This window comes from Pleurodeles waltl, chromosome 10 (assembly GCF_031143425.1).
Source record: "Pleurodeles waltl isolate 20211129_DDA chromosome 10, aPleWal1.hap1.20221129, whole genome shotgun sequence".
Classification (NCBI taxonomy): Eukaryota; Metazoa; Chordata; class Amphibia; order Caudata; family Salamandridae; genus Pleurodeles; species Pleurodeles waltl.
In genome coordinates, this window is record NC_090449.1 from 504,580,150 (window position 1) to 504,606,431 (window position 26,282).

At 44.3% G+C, this 26,282-nt stretch overlaps 1 protein-coding gene across 2 annotated transcripts in view; it reads right to left on the minus strand.

Annotated features, from left to right (window-relative positions):
* Positions 1 to 3,256: 3,256 nt before the first annotated feature.
* The window catches only part of LOC138261667 (uncharacterized), a 247,701-nt gene continuing 224,675 nt past the window's right edge, over positions 3,257 to 26,282 (minus strand). For both annotated transcript variants that reach the window (XM_069210896.1, XM_069210898.1), the window contains exon 4: positions 3,257 to 6,950. In XM_069210896.1, the coding sequence (XP_069066997.1) occupies positions 5,433 to 6,950 (1,518 nt within the window). In that variant the 3' untranslated portion in view covers positions 3,257 to 5,432. The remainder of the gene's footprint in view (positions 6,951 to 26,282) is intronic.

A 26,282-nucleotide genomic window follows, 5' to 3' on the forward strand; every position in this document is an offset into this window, starting at 1 on the left:
AATCCTGTATAGAACTTCAATGGTCGCTAGATCACCTGGACGCTTTTAACGGCAAGACTATTTTTGCATCAGCCCCAGATCTTGTGTTAGAATCCGATGCAAGCCCAAAAATTTGAGACACAAAGGGCCTGATTCTAACTTTGGAGGACGGTGTTAAACCGTCCCAAAAGTGGCGGATATACCACTTACCGTATTACGAGTTCCATAGGATATAATGGACTCGTAATACGGTAGGTGGTATATCCGCCACTTTTGGGACGGTTTAACACCGTCCTCCAAAGTTAGAATCAGGCCCAAAATGTGGGCAGGAACCGATTGGAGGTACATGGTCTTCACAGGAGTCTTCATTGCACATCATTTATTTAGAGATGCTTGCAGGCTCCTTTGCAACAAAAGCTTTGCAAAGAACAAGGTTCAGTGTTCTATCCTTCTACAGATGGACAATCTCTCTGCTGTCAGGTACAGCAATCATCTTGGCGGTACCACATCCAAACCATTAGCAGAATTAGCAAAACGTTTCTGGAAGTTCTGCCTCCGGAACAAAATATCAGTTCAAGCGGAATACTTAGCAGGAGAACTCAATTCAGTAGGGGATTGGTACTCCCGCCACTTGTGCGAAGCCAGCAATTGGAAACTTCATCCATCTGTCTTCCATGCCCTTTCACAGAAATGCATAGATCCCTTTGCGTCTCCCCTGAATTCCCAACTTCCTCCCTTCAGTTGGAGACCAGATCCCCTAGCCGCCGCAACAGACGCCTTTCTGCAGGACTGGTCCCGGTCACCAAACTATGCTTTACCTCCCTTTCTGATAATCAACAGGGTACTCACCCAGGTGTGATGACAAAAAGCCATCCTGGTCTTGGTGGTTCCCTTCTGGCAATCACAGGTTTGGTACCCTCCCCTCCTAGAGTGAGCAATGGACTTCCCAATTTTTCTCCCCTCCTTTTCCGATCACCTCCTCAACCCTCAGGGTCTTCCTCACGACCTTGTCCTCAACAACACACTTCATCTTTCAGCCTGGAAGGTAACGGGTCTTCCCTCTCTTAAACAGGAATTTCTGCTGAAGCTTCAAACTATATCAGCAAGTCATGGGCTCAGGCACAACGAAGGCACAGAAATCAGCTGGGTCCATTTGGTCTAGCTGGTGTTTGGGAAAATCTTGCAATCCCTTTTCAGCAGATACCTCTCTAATTGTCAACTTTCCGGCTTCTCAAGCCAGTTCAGACAAATCTTACAGAACAACCAACCTCTATCGTTCGGCCATTTCTATAAATCATCCTTTCATTAACGGAAAGCCTGTCATCAAACACCATCTTATATGCCGTCTGTTAAAGCAAGTCAATTTTTCTAATTTCCCTTTTCCGAAATACAGTGAATTATGGAACGTTAATCTCAGTTTACAGTTGTTTTTGTCCTAGCCTGATAACTATTCTATATCTCTCAAAATGATTTCGGCTAAATTGACAGTTTTATTATATTTGATTTCTATAAAACAACTTTATGATGTAAAGGCTTTAGATATTTTGGCCAGTCATTTCACTCCTAATGGTATTCTTTTCATTGTTACAAGATGCACTAAAAGTAACATTTCTACTGTCTTTTATCCTTTCTCCCCCAATCAACCTAAATTGTGTGTTGGAAATTGCCTAAAATCTTATGAACGTAGAACTTTCCATCTCAGAACGTCCTCTGTTACCCAACTCCTTGTATCCTTCAGAAAACCCCACAAACCTGTTTCGCCTCCCACTCTAGCTCGATGGGTTAAATGGGATATGTCCCTAGCGGGTATCGATACCTCTAAATTTGGAGCCCATTCTTCCCGGGGGGCCATGGCTTCCAAAGCCTTTTGGGCAGGTTCCCATTATGAGGACATTCTGAGATCGGCCTATTGGTCTAATGATTCTATATTTCGCACCTTCTATTGCAAACCTATTAATACAGCATCTTCTGTAGTTATTGATTTGCTTTAAACAAGCATAATATGAGCTTCTGGTCTTGTCATGAAATGTAGATTTTCCAAGTAAATTATGAAGGAAAGTCTTAATTTTATTAAAGACACAGAGGAGAGTATTATCCCCCCTCTGGATTTCATTAACTGTGTTTATTTCTCTCTTTCCCTCCCGTAGTCTCAGAAAATGCAACATCATCTTCCACCTAACAAATTTCATTGCAACACTTCTCTGGGCTGGAGTTTCCTCACGGCGGCTGTGTCTCCCAAGGACCCTTGTCCTCAATTTCTAGACAGAACTGTTAAATTATTCCACTTGGACTGGATTCAATACTTTTTCTCTATATTTTTAGCTGTTGGCATTATTGCATGTATTTTACCAATGTTTAATACTTTCTCATGCCTATTCTCGCACAAGAAAAGAGGGCTGCTTGCGCTAAGGATATAAATACCTTACATGGTTGCCTGTGTCTGATTGGTGCATTATATTCTTTTTTTCCCCCATTGGCTGCTTGCTGGCTTGCCCTTGGGATTGGTTTAATGTTTGCTGACTGTGGATGCTGTTCGATTAAAAGCAAGAAAAGGTAAGCATAATACCCGCCTCTCTGTCTTTAATAAAATGAAGACTTTCCTTCATAATTTACTTGGAAAATCTACATTTAAATCAGATATGCTAATTCCAATAGAATACTACTTTCACCATCCCATCATCGAAGTTGCTGGCTGGCTAATGCAATTTCCAAAACAAGACAGCCAAGGAAGAGTAACGAGAGAAATAATCTAGAAGGGTCACCCAAACTTATCAAGAGTGTTCAAACTGTCATAGTGTAATATGGATGTTAAGTTGTCCTGAACCATGGTCATAATTGCAATAAGGAGAGATTAGTAAAACATATACAATTATCACGTAAACCCAATAAAACCCTTTACGAGAAAGAAATGTTTGGCATTAGACTGTAATGCTCAGAACAGCCGCTAGAGGATACCACAATGAAAATAGCATTTGTAAGAAACATGGTCACGTTACCATATAGTTAGCCCCTAGAGGGTATAACCACATGAAAAGAAAATAACTGAAAGTATTGCAGTGTAACCATATATTTAGCCCCTAGAGGGCATGGTGCCTTACCAATTTTCAGGCCTAGCAGGCCTATTGAAGTACTAAGGCCCTCAGAACACAAACGACTTCAAGATGTAAAAAATATACATTACAGCCATAAAAGAGCTTAAAAGGAACTGAATGGTGGGAGCATTTTTTTATTTTGGGGTCCCCACTAACCTAGATTGAGGACCCAGAGATGACCAAAACAGAAAGAGTGCATCATGGTGAACATTTTGGTGGTGGTCCCATTGTCCTAGGACCACCACAGATTGAGTTATGGGCAAAATGATTTGAAAAAGAATGCTTGCAAAGCATTATGGGGCAACTTTTCCCAATTGCAATGAATATTGTAGTATTGGCTCTCCCCCTGTACTGAGAGAGCTGCATTGCAGATTTCTGTGTTTTTTACGTAAAGCATTTATCAATTACAAGTGTTTTGGGGAAAGCTATGGAGCGTGAAGGGGAGAGACAAAAGAAATGACTCTGATAAGGTAACAGTGTGAACAATGTGACCAGCGGTTCAATACCACTGATGGAGTTTGCACTATTGGCGGTGTGAGGGCTATGGCTGCCATGGAGCATAAAAGGGGGGAGAGACAAAATAAAATAATAGTTCATCCACTCTGAAGTATATCGGCAATCATGCAATTATCCATGTAACAGGGTCAGTCTGCAAGGCGATAACAAAACCGCAGACAAACGTAAAGCAATTACCACTGAGAGATTTTTGAAAGTCAAGCCCACGAACGAGTGAAAGTGATGGGCATGAGGTGGGAGTGGTTAAAAGCACACAATACTTACAACAGGTCAAAGCACTTGGGTGCTCGTCCTAAAAAGGCAACTTAGGAGGGTCGTAAAAAAGACAGTTCGGATGGAAGGAGGTTGTGGCCTTAGCTGTAAACAAAGAAAGAAACATATGTAGAGCAGATTTCAATCTAACAAAGTAGGCCTGGACTGCACTTCCCAGCTCGGACAGGTAAAGATACGGAACGAGAGAGGCTCTACATTGCAGCCCCTCAGTGGAAGGTAAGGGGCTCTCTTTGGCAGGCAGCCCATCTGCACAGTGTGATGTGTAGTAGAAAGTTAGCTTCATTAAAAGATGGGTGGGCTGAGAAATGAACATGAAAGAGCCCACGCACAAGCCAAGCCATGGAAATATTTGGCGTGTAAATCATGCAACAGATATCTCTTCAAAATTCAAAACAGTATTTCTTTAACATACAAAAGTGTTTCACCCTAGAACATTAGATTACTGCATTGAGAGTCATGTTTTTTAGTGTTAGTTTTTAAATGTACACTTAGAAACGTTCCTGTCCCACCTCTTCCTCTACACTGGCAACAATACCAATTGTGACTTAGGAGGTAAGTTAGTTGCTATGTGTGCCCAATATGTAACCTTGATTCATATGATACATGGAACATTATAGTTTATTAAATGAAACACAAGATGTTTTGTACAGTGCTCATCCTGAAACTGTGTATTTAAATGTACTCTCATATGTGATAATGAAAATAGAGGTTCAGTGAAATACTTTGGAAATATTTTAACTTCATGGCCAGTGGACAACATTTTCTGTATGAGGCTCTCAACTTCAGACTCGCTTGGCAAAAAAGTCTTTACAAAATGCTAAGATCCAGTGGCTGTCCATCAACATTGTCAATAGGTGCAAGTTTTCTGATTTTTGAATGACCGTCTCATCAAGGTATCTTGGAAGCAGGGGCAGGAACTGAATGACAACACACAGAACACTACATCTTTTGAGATACTTGGGCTGACTGAATGCAGCAAAATCTAATCTGCTATCTGCCAAATCTTTGGTGTTTCTGAGAGTGCACGCCCCCTTCAAGTCCATGTGAATACAATGTAAACCCTTTAAAGGAATGTAGTCTATAAATATTTTCCTGGCACCAGGGGAGTCAAAAGGCTTAAACAGGCTTCTCTTTTAAGGTGTGTCTGATATGGCAGAGGTCTGTGGCTTCCTTTTGTGGTTGTACGGTGCCAAAGTCACGCCTTCTGCCGTTTGGGGTGTGAAGGAAGAAAACCAAAAACGAAAAAATCCAAATATGACCATAAATAACTTTTGGAGAAGAGCAGAGGATTTTCATACATTCACCAGATGCGAGACAGAAAATCTGAACAGGGGAACCTCTGTGAGTGAGTGAAAATTCATGGCTCTCCAACTGACTGGCTGAAGTCCGGATCAAAAAATGATTAGATAGATATAGTCCACGGCATTGTTGATGTTATTTGAGCGTCTATGTACGCTTCTACATTAAAATTGATTATTGTTGGTTTCCAGCCTGACTTTAGCAAATGATTCAAGCATAAAAGTTTATGAAAGAACCAATCCTGGAGAAAAAACTGTTCTGTGTTGCAGCTTTTCATTTGGAAAATTTAAATTTAACTTTAAAAGTTTCACAATCATGTTTACTTAACTGCTTCATTATTAAATTCTTCTTTCTTTCCCTTCCTCTTTCAACTGTGTTAAGACTGGACAGATCACTGCCCTGACCAACCTCTGGGGCCCTCTGTACCTCTTTATATTTGGCTCTTTCGAGGGAGTTTCCCCTTTGTAACCTTTTGTTTTTGTGAGCCTCCATGTCTGTTGAACTCTCGTAGATCTTCCCAGCTATCTCATGGCCTCCAGCTCTAGAATGAACATTAGAATAAGTGCGGGTATCACCAATGGCATAGTTTGAAGCTGTAGTTTTCTTTTCTCTTGAAGCAGGGCACGAACTGTCTCTTCTGCCCCTAGTTCCAGCTAAATGCTCTTCACGGTTTTCTCTAAGTAGGTTAGCATCATCTATCAGTGTTAGCTTTAACAAGAAAACTTCCTGAGATGGTCCAATCAAATGCAATCTGTCGTTATATCTCACAGCCACACTATTGTACTTGTTTGATAACTCCTTGCTCCTTTCAATTATCAGTGACTTCTTCTCAGGAATAAACCCCGAAAAAGAGATATCGTGAGTTTTGAGGCCCAATTCTGTAACGGATAAGAGATTTCTAAATTCCCTGAGAACATTTTCCATCTCAGCAGAAGTTGCACGATTTGAAGTCAAAGTTACGAGGCTCAATTCACCTTCATCCACTGAGCTCATTTCAACTGGTGGTGATTTCAGAACTATATCAAGCTCTTCTTTTTTAAAAGCTTTGATGTATTTAATCGTGTCCCCATCCACAGCTATACAATTAGAGACTCTACCTTGCCGCTCCAAGATGGGAATTTCCATGGAAACCAAGACACTTTCATCACTCAAAGGATTTTTGCAGTGTACTGTTGAGGATGAGGAATAATAATCAAACAAGTTACTTTTGGGACATTGGTTACTTTTTGAGCTGTGAGTCAAGGGAAGGTTAGCAAATTGTCTCTCAAGAAGTAGCGGCTCCTGATTAGCATCATAATCAGTCAATTGTTCTAATCCTGCTGTCACTCTGTATCCTTGAACAGGGCCTGACAGTGAGAGAGATTCTCCATGTCTAGAGAAGTGTGACACTCCAGACTCGTAAGAGTAGTTACTGATCGGAGACCTACCCAGTCTCAGGGTCCCAGTATAATCACTTCCAACAGGATACTGCACTAGTCCTTGTGGTGCAGGCCGCTTCTCATTTTCCCTCTGTGCCCTTCTGTGGACAGCCATTTCTGAAGGAACTGAGTTTTGTTTTGCAAGAGTGCGGCTGTATGTGCTCCTTGGGGAAGGCTGGAGCTTCTCTCTATCAGACAACACGTGAAGCAGTTCATTCTTAAGTTCTGCCAGTGCAGGGAATTCCCCTTCAATTTCCATTGCATCATCCATCTCTGAGCAAACCTTGAGACCGCATTTTTCAACAAGCATCTTCACCTTATTCTTCTCAGGGAACAATTGAAAATGTAACATTGTTCTGATCGTCATATAATCCTGTAACAATAAGAATATCTTGATTTACTTTGTTTGAAAATGACAAAGGAAGCAAAAACAAGGCCGCATATGAGTAATATTATATTGTAACCAAGCAATCAAATTATAATCTGTTTTTACGACTAATTTATTTGCCATGTTAAAAAATAACATTCAGTGAATTTACATGAAATTCAATTTTCACTACTTTAGGTAATGCTTGGCATCAATCCACAACATTTCAGATATTTCTTATGTCCACAAATCAGTGCTGCAAAGGTGTCATGCCGGATGACCACATTCCAAATGTGTGAGGGGCTCTGACACAGGACTAAATAGAAAGGACTTTGAAAACCAACTTCTATTACATATCTCCATTGAAGGAAAAAGATGTGGGACGAACTTCATCATTATAGCTTCTTTATCTGACTACCAAATGAGTGGGGCAAATGTCAAATCTCCTCAAAAGTAGGAGTTTAAATTTAGTTAAATAAAGCACCATAAGAATTTTTAATACAAACTATTAACAAGTTCACACATATTTTCTTTTATAGGTGTCTAATCACAACAAAATAAGACTTTGTTTTGTGAAACTTTTAACAAAAAACACTTTACAATAACCTGCAACTTTATGAAAATCGATTCTCACAACATTGCCATATATTTGCTGGCAGCAAGACGTTTTAGTGTACATGAATAAGACAAGGTCATTATATAGTTGTACTCACTGGTTTTAAACATTTACTGAAACAAACAAAACATAAAACTGTTTAACAACCAAATACTTTATGCCCCTGCTCAAGAGTACCTAATCTGCCAGGCAACTACAATAAACAGGACGGTATAACAAGCTACCATTATTTGGTGGCGTGGGTGGTATTGCCAGGAACAGGGACTCAAGTGGCACAAAGTTTGCACGGAAATTAGTCTAAACAGGAAATTGTTTTAGCTCATCCCTTATAAGACAAGTGCTTTCAATTTTACTGATCTGGTTTGGAGCTGTGTTCCAACATTGAATGCCTACTTTAGAGAAGGCAGAGAAATTAATTTCCAGAATAATGATAATCCAGGAATGATAGGGCATCTAACCGACTGTTCCATCTCTTGGGCATCAAGCAGCGAAACATGGTCTGGACTACAGCTTTAATTAGGATAACACGTACAGTTTATTAGAAAGTTGGTTTTCACACGTATCTGGAAACGTGAGATGTATTTATAACGCAGTAGAGAAAATCCAGATTGTGCACTTAACTAATCTTTTAACGTCTATGAGATGGGCTGATTTTAAAATGAAATGTATTTTATCGCTGGATAAGTTTAGTTTTAAATATAATGTGATTATATTTCTATAACTGTTTTTGAGAATTGTCCCGTTAACCGGAATTTAAAAAACAAAAGGGATCATGTACTTTCATCAATATTGAGTATTCCCCAAATCACACATGGGAATCATAAATTATTTTCTGGAAGGTGAATGGTGTGTGAAAAAAATATTGCTCACAAAGAACTAAGGGCCATATGTACGAACACATTTTCCCATTGACACAGAATGGGAAAAACCCTTTGCTACATCTGGCCCTAAGTGCACTCAGAATGGTGGCAGTCCCACTAGGGTTGTGCACCTGCAGAGTTCACCTGAGTCTACTTTGCTGGGGAAACCGAAAGTAACAGACAACTATTCGCTATCCCCATTTCTGCACTGACGTAAGTTTCACAAAAGTGCGCCTGGTTGGAACATGCATCAGGCTCACTGAAAACCTGCACCCAGTGCTTCTTTCCTTCACTGTCATGTGTGCAGATCTATTAAACGTATAATGCTTCAGGTCTGAGATTGGCAGTTCAGGCCTAGTCACCGTCCCACCTGGAAGTGACATGTATGCAGAATAAATGCATGAATAACCACATTATTTTGAAGGCATGGGAACAATACAATCAAATACAGGTTATAAATATGAAGAACACCAAAAGCAAGTTCAGGGAATAAAATGTCATGCCTTCATTGGTCATCCCCACACAGTGAAAAGCAGGCCTAAGAAGATCAAGGGCAAGCTGAAGAAATCTTTCAATGCAACATATTTCTTGTGATTTAGTTGTGATGGCCATTCATAAAGCATTAGCCTGTGCTGGTAGGCTTGCTGGCATTTGAGTAAGCTGGTGGGAGTTGTCATTGCTCACCACACCATGACTCATTTGGATGGTCTTAGCAGGATGAGGACACTTACCTTCCCAACAAGGCTTAAAAAAGGCAAGCTGTGGATTTATGCAGCTGGGTGCATTAGTCCACTGAGCTATTACGCCTCCATGTGTGTTTGATGGTAGGAATGTCAGACTGGTTGGGGAATTGAAGCTCAAGTCTTGCTAAACCTGTGCCCTTGCACACACACACACTTTGGCTCTAGAGTGTCTGGATACCACCCTCCTGTCAACGAAGAACGTGATTTTTGTAGATTGGTTTCCTTTTGTTTATCCCTCTGAATCACATCCCACCTCGCTCTCTCTCTCTACCTCTCTCTTTCTCTCTGCTGTGATATCTTGGATTGGTGCACAAGGTGTGTTCCATGTACGTTAGGCGCTGAAGGCAAGTTCCTTTAAATTCCTTGCTGCTGTAGCTTACTATATTTGTAACAACAGCTGATCAATTTAATAACAAGCACTGGCAAAGCCAATAGGTCTCGCCTATGCAAGTGCTACTGGCTTTGGCAATGTGTTTTTGCCAAGTTGTACACCAGCGTGGTTGCTGTTCAGCATGGCTACAAGTTGATGGCATGGAGTGTCATATAGTAGAGTGTTGTAGACTGGATTCTTTTGTGTAGAGTGTCGTGGCATAGGGGGAGAAGAGTGTCACAAAGTTGAGTAGAGGGGGAGTAGAGTTCAGTGGTTCAGTGGCAGAGTGTAGTGGTGTATAGTGGATTAGAGTGGTGTGGCATAGAGAGGAGTGGATTGAGGTAGTGGGGCACGTTGGATCTCAGTAGGCAGGAGTGGACTGATTTGGGGCTGAGTGGGGTGAATTGAAGTGGGTGGACTGGATGGTGTGGATTGGATTCAAGAGGGGTGGACTGAAATGGGATGAGGTGTATTGGATTGGGATGGAGTGGAGTGGGGTGGATAAAATAGGACTGGGGTGGATTGATTGGAGTGATAAGACTAGGGAGGGTTGGATTGGGATGGATTGGATTACAATGAGGTGGTTTGGAGTGAGTGGATTTGACTGGACTGGAGGGGGGTAAAGGATTGGAGTGGGGTGAATTGAACTGACTGCAATGTGGTGGATTGGACTAGATTGGAGTGGACTGGAGTGGGGGTGGATTAGACTGGAGTGGGGTGGATTGGATTGCAGTGGGGGGATTGGTTTGGGGTGGGGGCTGGAGTGGGGTGGGCTAGATGGATTAAGTGGGTTGGACTGCACAGGGGTGAAATGGACTGGAGCAGAGTGAGCTGGATTGGGGCAGATTGGAGTTGGGTGGGGTGAACTGGATGCAGTGGACTCAGTAGGGTGGACTGATTTGGAGTGGGGTTTACTGAAACAGGTGGGAGATTATATTGGGGTGGGGTGGAGTTGTGTGGGATTGGAGTGTGGTGGGTTGGATTGGAGTGGAGTGGATGGGGTGGATTGAAGTGGGGTGAAATGGACTGAGTGGTGTGGCTTGGATTGGAGTGGGGTGGAGTGGACTGGATTTCAGTGGGGTGGATTATGGTGGATTGGACGGGAGTGGAGTCGGATGGATTTGATTGGTGTGGATTAGGGTGATTTGGAGTTGGGTGGTTTTAGGTGGACTGAAGTGGGATTGGCATAAGGTGGATTGGATGGACTGGAGGGGGTCAGGTGGTGGATTGGACTGGAGTGGGGTGGATTGGGTTACAGTGAATTGGACTGGAGTGGGGCCGAATGGGTTTGAGTGGGTGGATTGGGTTGGATTGGATTGGTGGATTGGAGTGGGGCAAATTGGAGAGGGATGAATTGTTTTGGATTGGAGTGGGGCAGAATGGATTAGGGTAGGCTGGTGTGGGACAGATAGTTCTGGATTTGAGAGGGGCAGATTGGAGTGGAGCAGGGAGTTCTGAACTGGAGTGGGGAAGACTCATTTGGATTGGAGCGGGGCAGATTGTTTTGGATTGGAGTGGGGCAAATTATTTTAGATTGGAGTATGGCAGATTGGAGTGTGGCTTGTTTTTGATTGGTGTGTGGCAAACTGTTTTGGATTGGAGTGGGGCAGACTGGAGTGGGGCAGACTGTTTTGGACTGGAGTGAGGCAGACTGCTTTGGATTGGAGTGGGCCAGATTGGAATATGGCGGATTGTTTTGGACTGGAGTGGGGCAGGTTGGAGTGCAGCAGATTGCTTTTGATTGGCATTGGGCAGATTGTTTTGATTTTGAGTGGGGCAGATTGTTTTGGATTGGGGTACATTGGGAAGAGGCAGATGGTTTTGGATTGGGGTGGGGCAGGCTGGAGCAGGCCGATGTTTTGGAGTGGGGCAGACTGTTTTGGATTGGAGTGGGACAGATTGTTTTGGACTGGAGTGTGGCAGGTTGGGGTGGGAAAGATTGTTTTGGATTAGAGTGGGGCAAAATGGAGTGGGGCAGAAAGGAGTGGGGAAAAATTGAGTGGTGCTGATTGTTTTAGATTGGAGTGGGCGCAGGTTGTATTGGACCGGAGCAGGACAGATTGTTGATGGACTGTAGCGGGCAGAATGTTTTAGATTGGAGTGGGGCGACTGGAGTGGGGTAGATTGTTTTGGACTAGCGTGGGAAAGTCTGGAATTTGGCAGATTGTTTTGGAGTGGGGCAGATTGTTTTGGATTGGAGTGGGGCACACTGTTTTGGATTGGAGTGGGGAGACTGGAGTGGGGCCAATTATTTTGGACTGAAGTGGAGAAGACTGGAATGGGGCAGACTGGAGTGGATCCGATTGTTTTGGATTGAAGTGGGTCAGATTGTTTTGGATTGGAGTGTGGCAGATTGGAGTGAGGCAGTTTGTTTTGGATTGGAGTGGAGCAGACTGGAATGGGTCAGATTGCTTTGGGTTGGAGTGGAGCCGATTGTTTTGGATTAGAGTGGAGCAGATTTTAGTTGGGCAGATTGTTTTGGAGTGGGTCAGATTGCTTTGGATTGGAGTGATGCAGATTGTTTTAGATTGGAGTGGGGCAGGTTGGAGGGGGCAATATTGTTTTGGATTGGAGTGGGGCAGACTGGAGTAGGGCTGATTGTTTTGGACTGTAGTGGGGCAGATTGGTTTGTATTGGAGTAGGCCAGGTTGGAATGTGGCATATTGTTTTAGACTGGAGTGGGGCAGGTTGGAATGGGGCAGATTGTTTTGGATTGGAGTGGAGCAGATTGTTTTGATTTGGAGTGGGGCAGATTGTTTTCGACTGGGGTACACTGGACAAGGCCAGATTGTTTTGGATTGAGGTGGGGCAGACTGGAGTGGGGCAGATTGTTTTGGACTGGAGTGGGGCAGATTGATTTGGATTGGAGTAGGCCACGTTGGAATGTGGCATATTGTTTTAGACTGGAGTGGGGCAGGTTGGAATGGGGCAGATTGTTTTGGATTGGAGTGAAGCAGATTATTTTGATTTGGAGTGGGGCAGATTGTTTTCAACTGGGTACACTGGACAAGGCCAGATTGTTTCGGATTGAGGTGGGGCAGACTGGAGTGGGGCAGATTGTTTTGGACTGGAGTGGGGCAGATTGTTTTGGATTGAAGTGGGAGAGATAGTTTTGGACTAGAGTGGGGGCAGATTGGAGTGGGACAGATTGTTTTGGATTAGAGTTGGGCAAAAAGGAGTGGAGCAGAATGGAGTAGTGCTGATTGTTTTAGGTTGAAGTAGGTCAGATTGTTTCGAATTGGAGTGGGGCAGACTGGAGAGGGGCAGATTGTTTTGGATTGGAGTGGGGCAAATTGGAGTGGGTGCAGGTTGTTTTAAACCAAAGTGGGACAAGTTGTTGTGGGACTGGAGTGGGGCAGATTCTTTTGGATCGGAGTCGGGCAGACTGGAATGGGGTAGATTGTTTTGGACTGGAGTGGGGAAGATTGGAATTTGGCTGACTGTTTTGGAGTGATGCAGATAATTTTGGATTGGAGCAGGGCAGATTGTTTTGGATTGCGTTGGGGCAGATTCAGTGGGTCACATTGTTTTGGATTGGAGTGGGGCCAATTATCTTGGATTGAAGTGGGGAAGATTGGAGTGCGGCAGACTGGAGTGGGTCAGATTGTTTTGGATTGGAGTGTGGCAGATTTGAGTGAGGCAGATTGTTTTGGATTGGAGTGGGGCAGACTGAAATGGGGCAGATTGTTTTGGGTTGAAGTGGAGTCTATTCCTTTGGACTGGAGTGGGGCAGATTATTTTGGATTGAAGAGGCACAGATTGTTTTGGACTCGAGCAGGCAGATTGTTTTGGATTGGAGTCGGGCAGACTGGAGTGGTGCAGACTGCTTTGGATTGGAGAGGGGCAGATTGGAGTTGGGCAGACTGTTTTGGAGTGGAGCAGATTGTTTTGGATTGGAGTGGGGCAGATTGTTTTGGATTGGAGTGCAGCAGACAATTTTGCATTGGAGCAGGACAGATTGTTTTGGATTGGAGTGGAGAAGATCGATTTGGATTGGAGTGTGGCAGAGTGTATTAGATTAGAGTGGGGCAGGTTGGAGAAGGGAAGATTGTTTTGGATTGGAGTGGGGTAGATTGTTTTGGATTGGTGTGGGGCAGATTGGAGTGGGTAGATTGTTTTGGATTGGAGTGGGGCAGATCGTTTTGGATTAAAGTGGGGTAGATTGTTTTGGATTGGAGCAGACTGGCTTGGATTGGTGTGGGGCAGATTGGAGTGAAGTGGGTTGGGAGGATTGAAGTGGACTGGATTGGGTGAGTGGTTTGGATTGGAGTGGGGCGCTTTGGAGTGGGGTGGACTAGATTGGGGTGGAATACATTGAGAGGGGTGCACTGATGTGGGAAGAGGTGGGGTGGAGTTGCATTGATTGGAGTGGGATGGATCAGGGTGTACAGCACGATTATGCGGTAAAACTTAGTTTTGGAAATTACGTATAACAAAGAAATAATGTTGCTTTGCAATATTTAGAACAAGATAATCTTTATCATTTAAGAACAGTGCCCAAGAGCAAAAACAAAACAAAACATGAGTGTAAAGGGAGAAAAGAAGACTTGGCAAAATGAGTGTTAACTATAGAAAATAAAACTTTGCAATTGTGTTTGGCCTGCTGGGAACGTTTTTGCTAGTCACACGCCTTCTGTTTGCGGGGCACTAGAAGTTAAAATGAACAAAATAGTACCTCAGTCACGTCAGGAGCAGCGGATGGACACTGATTATGTTGAATCAATCAATGCTGTGTCCCTGCTCCACAGAGAGGAACGGAAATGATGCCAGGCCTTCACTGACAAATTACGAGGCAGTAAAGAAGAGTGTCAGGCAAGCCAACAAATGGTAAGCAACAGTGGCCTCCAAACCCTTTTTTGATAAAAAGTAAGTTTCTCGCAAGCAACATGTATGCACTAGTGCATGCTCTCGCAGGTTCACCCCTAAAAATCAGCAGTGGTAAGAAATCGAAAAAGGAACCTGTGGCACAAAAAGTCCTCAACTTTATTGTGGTACAAGATAGTGTAACAAGTCTGTACAATATAATCGAATAGTAGCCGGCATTCACTCTCGGCAGCTTCTTTCTCTTAACCGTTCACCGTACATAAGAAGTACACAGAGCAATCACTCCCTCCCCATAGTAGATGACGCAACACTTTCTCAGAACACCATATTATAGTACACAACTTATGTGACTTCATACGTGTTTAATGAACAAGTTGATTACCTTTGGTATTGCTCTTTCTGGTGGATTCTCTAACAGCAGATTCCTCTCCTTCAGAATATTCCCCAGGCACCAGTCAGGATCTGAACGTTTTCACAGTAAAGCTCTTACATACAGCATATAGGACCCAAACCTAAGTGCCAAGGTCATTTTCTTGTTTCACTCTTTCCACGCCCTCAGACACAGAGTACAAAAACAATCGGAGGTGCCAGTGTGCAGATGTCTAATTTGGGACCTTTTTAGGTGAAAAAAAGGAAACCACTCAAGAGAATAGGGAGGTGGGGTGGCAGTGGGGAATCAGTAGTTAGAGAGAGATTGGGAAATCCGTAGTTAGACAGAGAATCCACTAGAAAGAGCGTTACCAAAGGTAAGTATCTTGTTATTGTGATGGGGAATTCTAATCGCAGATTCTAACCTTTAAAATAGATATCAATGCAGTACCTCTCAAACATGGAGGTTCTGTGGAGTGGGCTCAGACCAAAAAGTCCTGCAGGACCAAAAGGCCGAAATGTCCTTCCTGTCAGACTTGGCTGTCAAGGTAGACGTGCTTCATGAACTTGTTCACTGACATCCACGTTATGGCCTGGTAGATGTTGATAACCGGCACTCTGTGTGCCAACATGGCAGTAGCAGGCTTGGACTGAGTCCCCAGCCTTATGGGAGGCTGTTTCTGGGTGAATGCATAGCAGGTCTTATTGCAAAGAACTATCCAGTGTGGTACAGTCATTTTCTGTAATGCCTTGACTTTCTTTTCTCTTGAGAATCCCACAAACAGATGATCATCCACCTGATGGTGTTTAGTGTAAGCAATAAAAAAAACTTTCTTGGGATCCAGTTTTTAGCCTCTCATTCTCTTTTAAGGGGTGAGAAGTGGCAAAGACTTATGAAAGGGTGATGGATGAATCTGAAACTGACTCACAACTTTTGGCAAGAAGTCTTCAACGCCAGGTTAGTTTGAGAAAAGGAAGGCACAGTAAGAGACTGGAGCTCACCCGCGCAACGAGCTGAAGTGATCAAAATGAGAAAGACTTTTGAGATCAAGAAGACCCAGAAAACAGCTGTGCATGGGTTGAAATGGGATACATATAAGGGAAGGCAGAACCAAATTTAGATTTCATTGAGGCACAACAAACAGTTTGGGAGGAAACGTGTATCAAACCTTTAATAAAACACATCACAGCAGGTGAGTTAAACAAGGATGGATGGCCCAGAAAATGCAGAAAACCAAACATAGTGCCAACAAACAACCTTTACGAGTTCCGATTGCAGGGCTTTGCTGGGCCATCCACAAAACAAGCAGTAAAACAGTCAACAGTTTGGCTTGTAAGGGATCTGTGTTGAGTACTCTACACCAGGTAACAAATTGATCCACACAGCCAGCATAGATGGACTTAGTAAACAGATGCCTGGACTCAAGGATGACATCCACAATCTAAAATGGCAGATTGTTGGACCTGGCCCTCTATACAGAGTCAACAGCAAACTTTGTGCCTTCACCCCTCCTGTTTTCTGAATTTTGTTTTTGTGGCATTGGGACTCTGTGCACTTTACCAATGCTAAAGTGCTTGTTCACTCCCCTTAAAACATGGCAAAATTGTCCTACACCTGATTGATATATTTAATTTACTTGTAAGTCCCTAGTAAAGTGGTATTGCATGTCCCCAAGCCTGTAATGTAAATTCTACGAGTGGGTCTGCAGCCTGCATTGTGCCACCCACTAAAGCCACACTTTAAATATTTTCTCCTGCCTGCCACTGCTGCCTTTAGTGTAGTTTTAAACAGTCAATTCAAGGTTGCAAAATAAATGTTCAGCAAGGCCTAAGCCTTCCTTTTTTTAATAAGTGCCAAAATTAAGGTATGCCCCAAAGGCCCCGTGGGGCAGGGTATTACAAAAGTAGGCATGTGGGTTTACGTTTTAGATGTCCTGGTAGTCAAAAACACCTACATTTGTTTTTCGCTGCTGTAAGGCCTATCTCTCCAACTTGATAACATTGGGTTACCTTATTACATTTAATATGTGCTAACTTCTGATTGGGAATAGATAGAAACATCATGTTTGAACTCAAATGAATTGTAATTTAAAATCCTCCTTAATTGTATAGTCGGATTTTAGATTGCAATCTTGAAAATGCCACTTTTAGAAAGTTAGCATTTTCCAGCCCAACAGCTTTTAAGGCCTTCTAGAAGTTTCCAGCAGTCTAGGCCTGTTAATGGCTCCCTCATTCTGAATGCATATTGGGCCAAGACAGTGAACAATAAAGGACTGAGTGCGGGCAGGATGGACATCCCTGCCAGGATGGTTAAGGGTGGAGCTGTGCCCTGCTCCAATTACATTTCAAAGGGCTTGCCTTCTGCATATACAAAAGAACCTGACACTAGTCTTTTGTCACCCCAGACTTCTTGGAGCATTTGCAGGGGAAGGGAAGAACTTTCCAGAACCAGATGTGGGGGTAGTGTAGGAAATTCCACACTTCAAAGGATGGCACCAGGTATAAATATAGGACCTCTTGAGACACTTTTCAGTACACCTGTGGACTAGTGATAGTTAAAGAAGAAGACTAACTTGTTCCTGGGGGAACTGCCCTGATGCTTGAGGCATTCCTTGTTCCTCAGGGGACTGCCCTGTTGCTTGAGGCCCGCCTTGTTCCCCAGAGCACTGCCCTGCTGCTTAAAGTCTGCCTTGTTTCCCGAGGACTGCTTTGCTGGTTGCAGCTTGTCTTGTTCATCAGAGGACTGCCCTGCTGCCTAGGGCTTGGCATGTCCCCAAATTACTTCCCTGGTGCTTGCTTGAGGTCTGTCCTGCTCTCTGTGAAGGAAGACCTGACCTGCTCCCTTTATCCTAAGCTACTTGAGTGACTCCAAGGGTCAGTTGGCTGACCGCCTGTTCTTAGCTGCTGGGAAACAATAAGTTCCAGTGATCTCCCTGCAACTGACCAGCTGACTGCTGCAACTGTGTCTGTCTGCACCTGCCTGAGCCCGCTGGCTTCTGCTAGAGTGAGTCCCTGATCCCCAAGAAGGTGTCTCCCAAGATCCTGGACACTTAACTGGCATCACACCGCACTCTACCACCAGAAAAGGAGAAATTCTGAAGTTTTAGACTCTTCACGCTGGACTTTGAGAAAGTAACTTTTTCTGCTGGACCTACCCAGTCACTGTATCTGGCCCATAGTAGTTGGCCTTAACTTGTGACTTTACCCGGGTCTAGCACAAAGAGATGGCTGCGTGTTGCGCTTTGTTCTTTTAGGTAATATACTTACCTAACACTTTAGAACTGCATATCTCTGGTTCTGCTGACTGGATTTTGTTGTTTTGGTCTCACTTCATTAATTAAAATTGACTCTATTATTCTAAATTGGTTAGGGATTTTTCTTGTGTTGCGTTTTCTCTTTGTTATTGTTTGTGTCTGTAACTACTTTGCACAGTGACTCTAAGTTAAGCCTGACTACATTTTTTGTGTCAAGCTACCAAAGGGTTAGGCACAGGTTAATTTAATGACATTTGTGGTTCACCCTGACAAGGACTGTGGTTACTGTGGTTATTGCTTGAGTAGGGTTTTCACACTCCTCATTCAATAACCCAATTTCTTACAGAGATTGAACACAGTCTACTACCATCACCCAGTCACCATGCATCGAAATGTAGATTGCGCAGGTTCAGGTACAGAACCCTACCCTGCTGCAATAACAAAAGATACTCCCAGAGCAGTGGCTTTACTGAAGGACAAATGTTGATGCCCATAAGTCTCACGTACCACACTCTCCTGGCTCAATTAAAGGCCACTAGAATGACTTGGACTTGGTTGTTTCTGATCTTTTTCAGACCCTGGGTAGGTGAGGCAGTAGCGGAAAGGTGTAAAGGAGTCCCATGCTCTACTCTACCCTAAATGCATCTCCTATAGAGAGCCTTCTTGGGAACTGTAACTTGGCACTGCTTGTTCTTCATTTCAGCAAAAAAATCCAGCGATGGCTCTCTACTGTTAGAACATGTCTTCTGCAACCTTGGGATGCAACCACCATTTGTGATTCCCTGGGCATCGCCGGCTGCGCTTGTCTGCCAGGGTGCCTAAAGATCCCACCCCAGGTGGTTCAAGATAAGCAAAACGCCCAGTCGCTCCAACCAACTCCAGAGGTTCAGCGCCTCTTGGCAAATGATCTAAGAACCCACTCTTACCACAAGACAGTGGTTAGAACCTACACCACCATTCCCCTGAAGGATAGCAGGAAGGCCTTCAACATGAAGCAAATGGCCCGCAGCTCCAAAAGATTTATGGGGAGCCGGGTTTTAGACAGAGTTGAGAGTCCTCTGATCTACTCCTCTAACAAATGACTGTCCAAGCACAGCAGGAATCCATTTGTGATTTGCCGGGCATCGCCGGCTGCACTTGTCTGCCCAGGTGCCCAAAGATCCCACCAGGTGGGTAAAGATCAGCAAAATGTCCAGTCGCTCCAGCCAACTCCAGAGGTTCAGCGCCTCTTGGCACATGATCTAAGACCCCACGCTTACCACATGACAGTGGTTAGAAGCTACACCACCATTCCCCTGATGGATAGCAGGAAGGACTTCAACATGAAGCGAATGGCCCGCAGCTCCAACAGATTTATGTGGAACCAGGTTTCTGACAGAGTTGAGAGTCCTCTGATCTACTCCTCTAACAAATGACTGTCCAAGCACAGCAGGAATGCATCTGTCACTGCCATCAGATCTGGGTGGGGGAGCGAGAGGGGTCTACCTCTACTAAGACTGCAAGCAGCCACCTCTGCACATCTTGTGTAGTCGCCTCAGAAACATGTATGACCTCTGACAGATTTCCTTGATGCTGGGGCCACTGATACTTGAGATGCCACTGCAAAGTCCACATATGCCATCTTGAAAAGTGGCCAAGCAGGATGCATGAGGACAACAGGCAAAGGAGCTTCAGGGCTGTTCTCGCCGAGATCCACAACCAAGGCTGAAACATGAGGGTCGTAGCATGAATGTCCTGGACTTGTTGTGACAGAGGAAAGGCCCTGAAGTTCACTGTGTCCAGGACAGATCCTATAAAAGGAAGCCTCTGTTAGGGGTCAGACGTGACGGTGGCTCATGGATCAAGAGTCCCAATTATGTCGGGAGGTTAACCGTCAGTAATCTGCAGGTCCAAAGCGACCATTCAGTTGCGCAGATCTAGGGCAGACAGAACTTGGGCCAAAATGAGCATTCTGAATGTGTCCTTCTGGTGGAGGGCATTCAGAGAGTGAAGATCCAAAACACGACAAAGTCATCGGCCCTTCTTCAGCATGGAAAACTAGCAGGAGTTGCAACCCATACCAACTTCTGAGGCAGGCACGCTCTTGCTGGCCTCTTTGGCCAACAGAGTCTGGACATCTTGCAACAAGATCGATAGGTGCTCCTCTAAAAGCTGCTCTGAAGTAAGAGGTAGTTGAGGTGGGTCAGAAAACAATGATAGGGGATAGCCCTGCTGCACAATCTGGAGGATCCATCTGTTGGAAGTGATGGTCTTCCACCCTGGAAGAAAATGTTTTATTCTGCCTCCTGCTGTCAGCTTGTGTGCTGCTAAGTGCAAAAAAAAAAGTAGTTTGGAGACTGATGCTGCAGGACACTAAGAGGAACAGTGTTGTTTGTGACCTGCTTGATGTCTGCCTGATTCCCTTACTTGGACCTGAAAGGGCTGAGGTAACTGTTGCAATTCCTTACATTCTATGTAATGGTGGTGGGATGGGGGAAACCTATATGGCAGCATCCTGGAGTAGCCTCAAAATTATCAAACTGTTGAAGAAACTGCCAGGCAAGCGTAGAAAGGCCTAAGGAATGTGCTGTGTGTCTCTTTTTTCTTTAAAGATTTCAAGGGCACAATCAGCCTTTTTTCACCAAAGAAGCAGAACCAATAAAAAGGCATATCCATTAGAGACACCTACACATCCCCAGAAAAGCCAATCAATCATATCCATTTATGGTGGATGAACACCGTAGTAGTGCCCACCACATGCTCCAAGCAGTCAATTGTTTCCAGGCAAGTCCTAAAGCCCTTTGATGCATCCTGACCATTCTGAATGTTTGAGCCAACACTCCTCTTCAAGCATGATCTCTCTAACCATGTCATATCTGATTCAAATCATATGTAGATGAATTGAGTCAGATTGTTAAAGGTAAACTACACTTTTTTGCATCCAATAAAACACCTTATGGTACTCTACAGAGACAAACACTGGTCATCACTCTCTTTGCCCTCTACTTGAAACTTCTAGGTGAATTCCTAAAAAAATGTTTGGTCTCTGGAACAACTAATATGTGGATTGTAAAGTAATTAATTAAAAAAAAACAATGGTTAACTTATTATATCAAGGATAGCAAAAAGTTGCATCCCGGTGACTGCTCGAAAGCTGAAGCCAAATTATTGCGTTACAGATTTCCTCTAATTGAGCTATGACCCAAGCAGCAGCTTTGCTAAAACCTGGAAGACGAAACTACAAGAAGTGTGTTCGCTCTAAAACAATCCACAATGCGAGTCAGTTAGTTAAAACAACCTAAATAAGACTGACCCTGAAATGCTCAGATTAAAGGACCCTGTTTTCGACTAAAACTAAATAAATAACATAATTTTTTCTAAAAAAAAATGTCATACCTGGAGATGAATTGCAACAAACTGTTCAAGCGATAGCAGTCTAGCTGGAAGAATAAGGGATACCTTTGACACCACCTCTTCCTGAAATTAGAACAGCCACACTAAAACCAGATGTCAATGTAACTGAAAGATTACTTACAAGTTCCAAGAAATACGATTCCAGAACACATGTACTCAAAATGTTCCCACTAAAATTCCACTGAATATGGAGGTCTGCTAGGATACTTTTTAAAGCACTCAAACTCTCCTCATTTCTTGAGGAAGTCCTAGGCATCCTCATAGGATTAATACCCTCCATCACAAAAGTAAATGATATACCAAAATCACTTATTCTGATCTGGGTTAAGCTTTGTAACAAAGATCTGGAATAATATATTCCAGGAGATAAGACAAGGCTACTCCTTTACCTGTTTCAAAGCATGTGCTAGACATTGGGTCTCTAGTTGGCACAGGTATGCACCCTGTCCAAGTAGAGACCACAATCCTAGTCAGGGTAAGTCAGATACACACCCTAAATTAACCTGTGCACTTCCTGGGCACATACAGTGTACATTACTTGGGACGTGCAAGTAAATTAAACATGTCAATTGTGGGTAAGCCAGAAAAACAGGAGGTCAGAGGGCAAATAGTTAGGGAAAACCACACCAAGGACGCCAGGTCTAACATGTGTCTCGCCCACCTGAAAGTGAGGAGAGCTACCCAACTCCTTGGAAGTTCTCCTCACTCAGGAGGAAAAGCCTGGAAAGATCATCAGCATTAACGTGGTCTGTTCCAGGACTGTGTTCCACCGTAAAGTCCATTCCCTGTAGGGAAATGGACCACCTCAACAATTTGTGATTCTCACCCCTCATCTGCATTAAACAACTGAGGGTCCTGCGGTCTGTCTGAACCCAGAAGTGAGCGCCAAACTGGCCTTAGCTTCTTCAGTGCCCAGACCACACCAAAGGCTTCCCTTTCAATTGCACTCCACCTCTGTTCCCTGGGAAGTAACCTCCTACTGATGAAGGCTACCCATTGGTCCAGGCCCTCTTCATTCAGCTGTCAGAGCATGGTTCCTATGCCATGCTCAGAGGTGTCCAGCTGAACAACAGATTATTTGGAGAAATCTAGGGCTCTGAGTGCATGGCTTTTAGGGAATTAAAGGCTTTCTGGCACACCTCTGTCGTGATCACCTGACCTGGCTGTTTCTTGGAAGTCAGCTCTGTGTAGGGGGCAACAATGGTGCCATACATATCCCTTGAAGAATCCTGTAGTATTCAGTGAAGACTAGGAAGGCTCTGACTTCTGTCTGGGTCTTAGAGGGCTCCCAAGCCAGAATGGTCCCAATTTTGGTGTACATGGGCTGCACCTTACCACCTCCCACCTGGTGTCCCAAGTAGACCAGATAACCCTGCCCTATCTGGCACTTACTGGCCTCGATAGTCAGGCCTGCCCTCTGCAGAGCCTGAAGCACTTCCTTCAGGTGGCACAGGTAGCCCTACCAGATACAGCAGAAGACTGCAATGTTGTCTCGGTAGGCGGCACTGAAGTTCTCCAGACCGCTAGGACTTGATTTCAGTCATGGCTTGCTGAGGTTAAAAGGGGGGGTGGGGAGAGCAGCGCGTGGCGGGGTGGCCGGGGGGGCTCACTGCTACCACGCTGCCTCTTCTTCTTCCAAGCCACATGGCTTTTCAAAGTTTTAATAAAGTTAGTCTTTCTGTGCGTAATTACGTACCATAGGAATCAATAGGCAGTCAGTTTTAAAAATGCATTAAAAATCGTACAGTTGAGTTACCAGTCTCTGCAGGGTGGTTGAAGTAGTCGGTGGGCACACTGTGCCAGCTGGAGATCCTCGGGCAGCTCTGGTTTCCAATGGGAGCAGCGTTGGAGAACCTCTTGGCAGAGGGCCTCCTGGAGGGGCCACTTGGAAGAGGAGCTGGTTTGCAGATTTAAAGGTGGTGCCTAGGGGTACTCTTGGGCTGTTGAGGTCGCAAGGGTTTGGGGACCCGTGGAGCACAGCTGTTTCCTCGCTGCAGGACTCAGGGCAGCCGGATGCAGGGCGAGTTGGAGATCCAGGAGTTGAGCGCAACATAGTCCTTTGGAGCTGGAGGTGAGTCTCAGAACTGCTTACAGGACAACGGAAGCACTCTGGTGGGAGGTCCAGGTGTTCCTGAAGTCCCTCAACTGGGGCTTCCTCTAGATCCTTTTTAGCTCCAAGGGAGCTGGTTTTCTGGTTGTCTGACGTCAGCTGACCAGTACCCAGGGTACTGGCGTAACTCGGCCAATAGAGGGTGCAGTGCCAACAAGCCTGGCACACTTGTAGGTCACGTCTGGGTGGTCATTGGTGAGTCGTCGGGTCCGGCTGTGACTTCCGGTTGCGGGGATATCAGCCAGTCATTGAAGTGTCCTTCACTGGCTGGTTGGTTCTTGCTTGGTTTTTGAGTCGTGCCCCCACTGAGAAGGGAGATCTGGGGTGATTCTTGAAGCCTGGAGGTCTCCTGGGTTTCTTATGGTCGGTCCAGTGTCCAGCTCCTCTGCAGCAGCGATTTCTGTGTCTTGGGTGCAGCAGGCAGGGTTTGGCACCTTTTCTTGTGCAGCAGGTCCACAGTTCTCTTGCTTTGGATCTTCTTTGGTGCTGGTCTTCTTTGTCTTTTCCAATCTGATCTTTGGTGCTGGTCTTCTTTGTCTTTTCCAATCTGATTTCTTGGTCTAGAGGAGCCCACTAAATACTGAATTTAGTGGGTGTTTTAGGGGGAACCTGGTAGTGTCCAATGGGGCACTTGCCCTTGGGTGGCTAAGCCCACTACAGTGACCACTTCCTGTGGGAAGGCGTCACTTCCCTAAAATTGATTGGCTACTTTCATCCATTCCAAGTTGGAGGAAACTGAATTTGAGGGTCCACTTTGCAGGCAACCCTTAGAGGTAGGGCAAGCTAGGTGAGGCCACTCCTCCTACCCTTTGGGTGGTTTCCCTTTCTTTGCTCCCTCCTAAAAAGGGGGTTTACAAAGCCCATAACATCAGAGACTGGATAAAGGGAAGGCGATATTGCCTTCAGGACTTATACCAAAATGGAGACCCTTCAAAGACATTAAGTCCACTTACCAGATTCCAGAAAAAGCAAATCACGTGACCACGTCAATGACTACCTTAAACTGCAAGTATAGGATATGCTTGTTGACAATGCTTTTGTTACTGACAGACCACGCCTTTACCCAAATGTGAAGGCAGTGGTGGGTGCTTCTTCTGTGATGTTTTATATTCAGCGGGAATGCCCACCGAAGTGTTGTACGTTACAAAACCCGATAAACATTACTGAAACTAAAAATATCACTTTTAATCTATTTTACTAAAAAGCAATCTATCATCCTTTCGGATAATCCCTAGTATATTGAAAGAAACTAAATACATTAAGAAATACATCTAATAGGGTATCTATTGCATTCTGATGAACTATTTCAAAATATATTACTTACAATTGAAATAGTTCCCTATTGTCAGCGATTATGTTCTGCCTAAGAGTGACAAATAATGTAGCCACTACTAAAATACATGACAGTAACCTGTGTTTCTGCAGAAAGGCAGATTGGGTAGTCGGGCATGCACAATACATAACACTCACGCAGAAGAAAAAGAAAATTGTGAATTTGTTTGACGATTAAGAGCATGCGCACACACACCCGTTTTCCACGCAACACAGCAGATATCAAGGGGCGCTGACCCAGATAACTTTGATCCTTCCATGGATTTGATCTACGAGCGTTAAGTCATCCTGTTCGACCTTGGAATCTAAACAGGCGAAGTAAGAATGGAGATGGCCCTTCTGCATCAAGACTTAAGGAATAAAGTGAACAGAGTGACGGACACGGAGAGCTTTATCTCACAGCTGGAAGATACAGGACAAAAACTGAATTTGAGGTTTCTCAAACAGGATAGGACTGGCCTATAGGGCAATTAGCCAGTGCCCGATGGGCTGGTCTGACTGATCAGTGTGTAGGACAATTTTTTTTTTAGCAGTTGTGGGCCAGTTGTATTTTACTGTTGATTTCCCTGATATTACCACTTTCTTTTGCTATATGCTTCGTTAATGAGGGGCACTTATATATTGGTGCCAGGGCCTATTTTTTTGTCTCAGTCCGACCCTGGTCACAACCGACTCAGACTACAAACCACTTTGATAATGTAGTCAAAGTTGCAGCGGGGAAGATATGACACAATCTATTGTGATTTGTGGACCTCACGGAAAGGGAGGAGGGCAAGCACCTGGAGGTTTTCCTGGAACAATGTTCCAACAAACTATCCCTGAGACAAGGCTAACTCTGCAGCTCATAATTGAGATGGCACAGAGCATTGACCTGCTTTTGGTACACACCATGAATTATAATGATGGGTACGAAATCCTGAAAAGTGCAAGTTAAATTAAGGCAATTGTCTTTTAATCCAGGAAGAAGATGACACTCTTCTAGAAACAATCCCCAATTCAAATAACACCAGTATCGCAAGACAGCCAGGTATAATAACAAATGGTGTTGGGCACAGTGGATGATACCACAGTGATATATCCAAAGGTTTCCTATAAACAGTGGATGCACTGTGAGTAGAAGCTCCTATGGGAGTCACGATTGTGGGAGATGTCACTGCAAGTGTGAATACAACAATAGACAGACGAACAGGGGTGCAGAGGGTTCACACCCTCTTGAAGCCTTCACAATAGATTTTGGCCTAAAATATGAACAGGTACAGTGTCGCCCACATGACAGAGAACATGACTTTCGCACAGGGACCCACAAATCTTTATCTGCTATTTGGTTATGCCAAAGAAGAGCATAAGTAGGCTTACTGAAAACTACATACAAGAAAGAGGGCTCTCTGAGCATTTGGTAGTACCTACAATGGTTGGCTGGGAAGGCATGAAAGTTGGGTATGTGGCAACTCAGTGCTTGGTGGCTAC